At 34.5% G+C, this 8723-nt stretch overlaps 1 protein-coding gene across 1 annotated transcript; it reads left to right on the forward strand.

The window, feature by feature from the left end:
• The first annotated feature begins 2718 nt into the window (after nucleotides 1–2718).
• LOC131042739 (uncharacterized) lies at nucleotides 2719–4737 on the forward strand. The gene is made up of 4 exons (XM_059221034.1): nucleotides 2719–2847; nucleotides 3289–3344; nucleotides 3643–3878; nucleotides 3965–4737. Exons 1-4 carry the CDS (start codon nucleotides 2719–2721, stop codon nucleotides 4735–4737), a joined length of 1194 nt encoding a protein of 397 aa, XP_059077017.1.
• The last annotated feature ends 3986 nt before the right edge of the window (nucleotides 4738–8723 follow it).

The raw sequence follows: 8723 nt of genomic DNA on the forward strand, positions 1-8723 counted from the left end.
ACATATAGTAGATGTTGCCAAAAATGTTACCTATTTTCATTGCTAGCTCAATCAGGATGTAGGAGATATCAGATCAATGTGTCCCAGAAGGAGAAACATGTGTTAAGTATGAAAAAAATACATATTTTTGTCTAACTTGTTTGCTTCATGTATAGACACAGGGAAAATAAATTTTTGATTCATTGAATGACAACATGTGGGGTAAAATATGGCTCCCATGAGGGTTGAGCCCAACATGTTGATGGAAATGGGTTTTTCTTTGTAGTTTCTTGAATTTTTGCCTTATCGACATGACCTACCCCAATCGGCAAGACTTACCCCGAAGACCCAAAGAGTAGTGTGGAGTGCAGAATGTTGTCATCGGGTTATCGAAAGGAACTATCTTATGTAATCCTTGTCACCGGATAGAAAGTGCAAAGCAGTGTCTGAAATCATCAGCTATTAGAGGAAGTGTTTTCATCTTATCCTTATGACCCGCTGGAAAAGGCTAAGGCAAACCTTTTATCCCACATTGGCTACAGGGAGGAGCATTTCAGTATTTATGTGCAAGGTCGTGTATATCTTAAGTGTCAAAGCTTACGAGCTTTTGGCAAATAGCAGCTCAGAGTTGGTGGGACCCCGCATGCGTGTGCATCTTAGAGCGGCTTAATTTTGTAGCAAAAGGATAATTAAACAGTGGGCATGTTGTAGAAGATTGGATGGTGGTCGCTTTACCGCAAGATGAAAGTGCTCAACTGTTAATAGTTGCGACTTGGAAACTAATGAGCTAGCAGGCCAGGTGGCACCGAGGTAAGAATTGAGCAAGTCTTGAGGTGTCGCGTGGTGACACGCAGGTTATGAGGTGTCAGACAAGTGGTAGTCACGTGATGGCACTGTGGCATTGGATGTAACTGCTCAAAGGGGTTTTGGGGCTGAGCTCTATGGTAGCAGATATTCACACTTTCGTAACTCATTCCTTATGAGCATTGCTCAGACTTTGTAATGCAGAAAGTTCCTTGTTTTCAATAAAGACGCTGAGCTCCTCCTTAAATTATTGGGTCTAAGTGTTATGATTATAAGCATTTTGATTAAAATTGTGTGATTCTTTCGTAGAATTCTTCATTTTATCATAGTTTCTTCAAATTCTTAGGGTTGACATAGATATTATAGTGTGGGTCTCTAATTGTGTATGTGAATCTGTTGCATCAAAATTGTGAGAACATTATTATTCTCCTTTTTCTGAACATCAGTAAGTTAACCTTTCAAGAGAATCATTTATGCAAATATGTATGTTTGAGTTGTGAGTTTAAGCAGTTTCATTAGTTGATTATCATGTGTATTTGTATGTAGTTTGCAGGTCTTTTATCATTGGTGGGTCACTTAGTAGTAGTCAATTTTTAGTTTTATGCATATCCTTCTTCCGTTCTTCTTAGAAATTCATTTAAGCTCTTTAGGTGGTCAAATAGGAAGTCAGCCTATAATCTGGAGGTCTCCTCTCATAATAGGATACCTACAACCTGAGAGTGGTCCCATGTTGTATGGGATTGCAAAAAATTCAAGCTTGCATCGGGTTCAAATCCCCGTGACAACACATACTCTTCCAGCTTTTCAATTTTGCGCTCATGGAAGATCTTCATAGTTTCAACATCCTGAGAAACCTTTAGAATCATACTCATGATCTTCTCAGTTTTACTGGGCCCAAGAGACTCTATGAAAGTGTCAACAATTCCCTTAATTCCATCCTTCAGGGTTCCAATTTCCTTATCCACCCACTTCCAGTAGTTCTCCTGACCCCTAGTGACCTCCAAAATTAGGTCTTCCAGCACCTTCTCCCCTTTTTTATCACCTTCATTCTCCTTATTCATTGTCCCCTGTCTCTTGATATCCACATTGTTGGGGATATCTAACCTAATCTCATGGTCCCTGTCTTTGGACGCACCTGACTTGGTCAATTTTGTTTTCTTCCCAATGGGGGTCTCTAAGTCTTGCATTTTCCTGCTACTAGATTTAAATTTTCTTTCCGCGCACCTTGGAGGATTGGTTTTTCTGCTACTGTTAGTTCTCAGGGTCACCAAAGTCTCCCCTTCTTTCTTCAGTCTATACTTAGGTCCTCTCAATCCCTGATATCATGCCAATTGATGGCAATGCCACTGTCATCCTCTTCAATCTCCGTGTTAGAAACAAACTACACCTTAGGGTTAGAGGAAAAAATGTGGGTTTTATCCACGGAGGAGGGTTTCACTTCATGAGATTGGGCATACTCCATGATTAACATAATAAGCCCCTCATGAAGGACTAGATTATCTAGGTTCTCAGCATATTTAGCCAAACTATTATTTAAGGATGAAACCAAGTAGAAGGGGGTGGAAATAATTTTACCATGCCTAAAATGGTTTAAGATTGTGAAATGATAGGAGAAAATACTAGCATATCTACCATCAAGAGTGATGTACCTCATGATTAATTTCACCATGTCTGCCCAAAGGAAATTCAGTTATTTCTCATTGTAGCCATCGTCTGCCATTTTAGAAACCCTTCGTTGTTCGTTATCCTTGTCAAAAAAAGAAGCGATGGCCTCGTCCCCCGTTTTCCTCTTGCTGTAATTTTTTTTCCCTCCATAACAAGACTAGTAACAATGGCAACCAGGGTTTCATCAACACAAAATTCCCCACCAGAAGTAGCTAACACACCCTTGTTCCATCCTTTGACAAAGGTTTCAGTAACCATGGAAGAGTTACCATGAAGTCACTCCAAATATGGGACTATCCCACCATCAGAAATTTCCTCCTAGACCTCCTTATTCTTCTGCCACTTATCATAAGTCGTGGGTTCATGCCTATTCTTGTCACCACCCATTCTGTTTCTCAGGCAATCCAGATAGCGATACTCAAGATATAAAACCAACAAAAGGAAAAACTAGAAATGTTTTAATTTTCATTAACATATTCATATCATTATATTCCACCCATATTGCCACTCATATTATGACTCTTGAAATAAACATATAAATACATAAAAAAACAAATTTTAAGATTATATAGATTTTTAAAACATCCTTGAAATTTTACATTATATAGACTAAAAAATATCCTACGGATATAAAGCATTTTAATAACTTAAAACCATTTTAGTTGCATTTGAAATCTGAACAATAGGACAAACAAAATAAAAAACATACCCCTCTTTTATACGAAAATTATGTCAAGATCCTTATCCCTCTTTCTTTCTATTTTAAAATAGGTCACAACTCAAAACAGGTGGGTGGTCGGTACTACATTTTAAATTATCTTTTCTGTATTGACCTGTCAGGCAGTAGAGAATGATAATCTAACTGGATTGATGGGTGCAAAAGGAATAACAGACAGGTGCAGCTTCCATAACATTGCACGATGCATGGTGGATAAGAACGGCCAAGAAAGGCTAAGGCGTTTTTAATTAAAATGACACAGAAAGGAAAGTAGATGATGGTGGCACTGCACGATACTACATTTTCTGTTTCGACTTTGCATGTTTTTGAGGAAGTAGAGTTGAAAAAATAACGAAAAACACCCGTGATTGCAGGCTACACAATATTGTACGATGTATAACGTATCAGCTACTGAAGGAACCGGAAATGCGTACTCAGAAATCCCATAGCTATAAAAGGCACGACTCCTGAAACAGAATAAACACCAAAGGAGCTTGTGGGCCTGTGACGAATCCTAACATGGATGGAAAATCCTTAGTTGCTGTTGTTTGCATTGTAGTGATGGTGCTGAGTGCAAACCAATCGCACTCAAGGAGGGTGGTGAGATGTCGTGGTTCGAGATTAGCCAGGTGTAATGGACAGAGACTACAATGTCCCCAACAGTGCCCAGATACCTGTCAGATGGACTGCGAAACCTGCAAGGCCGTGTGCAGTAAGTGTAAATTAATGAATTAGTAGTATGAGTTAAAGTTTTTGTGTTGGATTAAGTGAATAATGTGATTGGTGTTGTTGTTGCAGGCTGTGATAAGCCAGGAGGCGTATGCCAGGATCCTCGCTTCATCGGAGGAGATGGCATCATGTTCTATTTTCACGGTAAGAAAGAGCAGGACTTTTGTTTGGTGTCAGACTCAGACCTGCACATCAATGCGCACTTCATGGGAAAGAGAGGAGTGGGCATGGGAAGAGACTTCACGTGGGTGCAGTCCATCGGATTGCTCTTCCATGGAACTCATCGGCTTTTCCTTGGGGCCAAAAAGGTCGCCACATGGAACGATTCCATCGACCAGCTAGGGATAGCTCTGGATGGAAAATCCATAACACTTCCCCAAGAGGAGGGCGCTTCTCTCTCTGTCTCTCCATTAAAAATGAATATCACTCGCCTCCACCCTAACAATGAGGTGATTGTTGAAGTGGAGGACAAGTTTAAGATCACAGCACACGTTGTGCCCATCACTCCAGAGGAATCTCGGATCCACAACTACGGAATTACCTCTGACGATTGCTTTGCGCATCTGGAGCTCAGCTTCAAGTTCTATTCCCTTAGCCCCCATGTGAGCGGAGTTCTTGGACAGACATACGCAGCAGACTACACAAGCCCCATCAATTTGGGCCTGACAATGCCAGTAATGGGAAGTGAAGCGAACTATTTGAGTAGCAATCTCTTCGCCGCTGACTGCAAAGTTGCTCGATTCCGAGGAGCTGGAGAAGAAGAGAAAAACCACCAGTTCTCAATCCTTGATCTCAACTGTGCTGGTGAGCTAGGTGGCAGTGGCATGGTCTGCCGCAGGTAGACAGGTTCCCATATATACACTGTTCACAATTCACGCAATGAACTCCCCACCACCAATAATAACCTTTTATGAATGTTGATTTCAGGCAATGAGTTACCATCAATAACAAATCTTATTATCACTGTCTACTGGCATATTCATTCTCGTTTCAGTACACGAATTTTTCATTTTCCTACTTTTTTTCCCTTCTCATTGGTTCCATCGCAATTCTCATCCACGATTTTCATTACCGTAAAACAAATTTGTTTATTTGTATTCCTATTTTTGACAAGGGCTACTTTTATCGTGAGATGCATATAGATATTATCTCAAAAATAATTAATATCATGTCTACCAAAAGAAATCTAAAGTGGAAGCTAAAGTTCAATTTCTTGCATGAAAAATTATCTATTTTAAGGTTGCTCTGGGTGAATGATGTTCCTTTCTAGCAAATATTTGTTTTGTCATAAGATGGAGACTATTAAACATATTTTTCGGTTATGTAAACATGCTCAGCTAATTTGGCAAACAGTTTTATTAATTATTGCTGTAACTTTTAACAGAAAATTAAGTTAGAAATTGACATTACTGGAGCTGCATTGCTTTCATAAAATGCTATCAAAATCCTTTTGTCAATACATTTAATTATATATATGACTGCTAAGATGCAAAGCTGTTTTTTTCTAACTCATTTCTTACTATAGAAGTAATTACACATGGACTTTTATCTTGCATTATTTTGCAGCAATCTTCTCTTATTAAAGCTTTGAAAGAGAAAATCAACATCAATCTAGAGTTCAAGATACAACTTTATCAAGTTCAGTCCCAACCGATAGCTATTGCTAATGATCACTTTGGATCTCTATGTGCCACTATGTATTGCATTACGAAGGAGCTTGTGTTTGATACTCTTGGAGAAAAATGATGTCTTTAATATTATAAATTGCAAGTTGTCTATGTAGTATGTCCTTATAAGATAATATGCTGATTTACAGCTTATTGTAATGCCTTAATGATATTATTATCAAATATTATATGCTCTTCTATATTGATTCTTATCCTTTGTATATTTTTTACTTTATTAATAAGTACCATTTTCCAAAAAATAAAAAAAAATCCACCCTTTAAATTAAAAGCAATGTATAATTATTGTTGTGAGGGGAAGGAAGTCATAAAACATGGGAAGGTGGAATTTAAAAAAATAAAAAATGAATAGAAGTGGTTGAGAAAAAGATGAAGGAATAAATAGCATGAGGTGGCAATTGACAAGACATGTGAAGCAATATAGAAATTATATAGGGTAAAAAGTTTTCAAAAAGGATGAAGTGATAAATAGCATGATGAGGTGGCAACTCACAAAAAACTGATGCAATACATAAATTACATAAGGTTAAAAAAGTGGATCAACATAATGAAAAAATTCGACGTAGCATGGGCTTGTTTTTTCCTATGGTTAATAATAAGTGGTTTTGTTAATGTGAATATGTAGGTCATTCTATGGAATGTCTAATGGTGTAGGAAAGTGTTATATATACTAAATTTTTCTAAATTTATGTCATACAAATGATAAGAGACAAGCTAAAGTGAAGGAGAAATATCATTTGTATGGGTAAGAAATAGAATAAAATAGAATTGTAATTTATTTAATGAGGGAGTAAGATGGGAGATGATGATATAGAGGGTTAGTTGTAGGAAAATAAACATAAAAAAAAAAATATGAGATTTAAATAATTTTGATAGTTTTCAATGAAATAAGTGAAAATAAATAGTAAGATGTATTAATGAGAATATGATCAACAATGAGGGATAACCATTCTAAATTTATAAGTTATATTATCTTATTGAAGATGATGGGGTGGGTAAATGAAAGGTTGGACTAAGATAGAACATTGAGAAATGATTTGTGAATAAAAGGGAGAGTATTGTATGAATCCATGCTAAAGCGAGAATAGATGGTAAAGAAATTTTTTATGCAATATGGTTTAGAATATGAGGGGAAAAAAGAGAGAAAAACATTTATGGGAATCATAGTTTTAAAGTTAATTAATAAAATTATTCTAATACATATTAAAAAAAAAAAGTAGAGATAAATAATGATTAGATCATAAAATGAAGGAAAAAAAGAAGAAATTACCATGGTTATTTTCAATATTTGGATTATGTATAAAAAAAAAATACAAATTAGCGTTTCTTAAGATTATTTTTGAATATTCTAACAATAGTTATTTGACAATTACTCTAGTTCGGTCCAACAATTAACAAGATGCTAGAATAAACTATAAACAAACATATAAATTATGATTAACTAGAATAAACAAATCATTTAAAGGACCATGTGAATCAAAGAATAGTTAATAAGAGGATGTATATACACTTATGTTTTTAAATAGCCTAATGTGAAATATGACTTATTAGGTGTTTTTTATTATATTAAGAGGGAAGGGTACAAACCAATTACAAGTCTTCAAAAAAATAAAAAAACAACAAACGCTTGGAAAATATTAATATTGAATCATATAATTAATTATTTATTATTACTTTAAAGTCTAAGAAAATTTCTTCAAAGGATAGAAAGATGTGTTGTCTTATGGTTTTTTACTTCTAGCCAAAGTATTTTAGAGATGCAAATATAGTGAATTGGAAGGTTTGGCATTTCTTGAAGGTTAAGAGTGAGAAATACTGCTACATAGTCATAAATGCTAGTAATGCTTGGTTCTAAAATTCCACATTAAGTAATGGAGTTTTTATAATCCAAATCAGCTCAGACTATGCATACTTGCATAGACCTACAATCATTAATTCACTGTTGCTTGGACCCTCAAAAATTGTAGACTATGCATACTTGCATAGACCTACAATCATTAATTCATTGTTGCTTGGACCCTCGAAAATTGTAGATATTTTCATCAATTTTAATAATTCACTGACAAATGAAGTAATTCTCACAAACAGTGCAATCTATCCTTCTCATTTTGGGGATCTAATTGATCAACTCAATAACAAGATAATGAAATAAAAAAAAGTCAACAAAGATATCAAATATTTCTGACAACAACAACAAATATTTTGACATGAGACAATTCTGGTGGAGGTTCCACACATAGAAAATCTTATCGATTAATGAAAGTGAAGTTTCACAATAATGAAAATATAATTTCTAATATGGTATGCATTACCTATATATTTTAAAGTAATCTAATTGAGAAGCTATACGTTGAATCCCTATTGAGAATCTACTTTAGAATGGGATTCATGTTTAGTTACTCAATTGATTTATTTTCAATTATTTGAATTTATTTGCATAGTTTGAGGTTTCTAATTAGTTAATCATATAAAGAATTATATTTACATTTCATTCTTGATTAAATTTTAAACTTTTAGATTCTAGTGAGGAAAAAGGGATTTTTTCTTATATTCACTACATATCATTTATGTCTTAATATTTAACATTTCCATGTTTCTAGAATCATATAGTATAGAAAGGTATTTGATATTTGTAGAATATTTTTTGGTATGCTCTTTATTATATAGACCCATTTAGCTACAATCAAATATTTTAAATCATCCATACTAATTGTCATAAATTAGATGTAATAGATTCGTAAAAGATTAACATAATGATGAATGAGATACTAAGCAAATCTATAACTTTATTCTTTTTTTGCATGATATTTTATTAGTGTTTCAATTTTGTAAGTGGATTTTATTTTGAAATACATTTTTGTCGAGGTTCTTTGTGAGTATGTCTATTATTAGAGAAATATACTTTTAATGCTTCCTTTGCATTTAGCAAGTCATTTATTCATATAGCACTATATTACCCAACCTTTGTTAGATTTTTATTTTGTTAATAAATTGCTCCCTACTTAGTATTTAGCAAGTACATTTTCATTTTAGTAACCCTTATAATAGGGAATTAAATATTATAAAAAATGTCTAACTATAGTGACTAATTATTTAAATTTTCTTGTTCAATTATATAAAACTAAATGTATTGGTCATTTTTG

Source organism: Cryptomeria japonica, chromosome 5, assembly GCF_030272615.1.
Source record: "Cryptomeria japonica chromosome 5, Sugi_1.0, whole genome shotgun sequence".
In the NCBI taxonomy this organism is placed as follows: domain Eukaryota; kingdom Viridiplantae; phylum Streptophyta; class Pinopsida; order Cupressales; family Cupressaceae; genus Cryptomeria; species Cryptomeria japonica.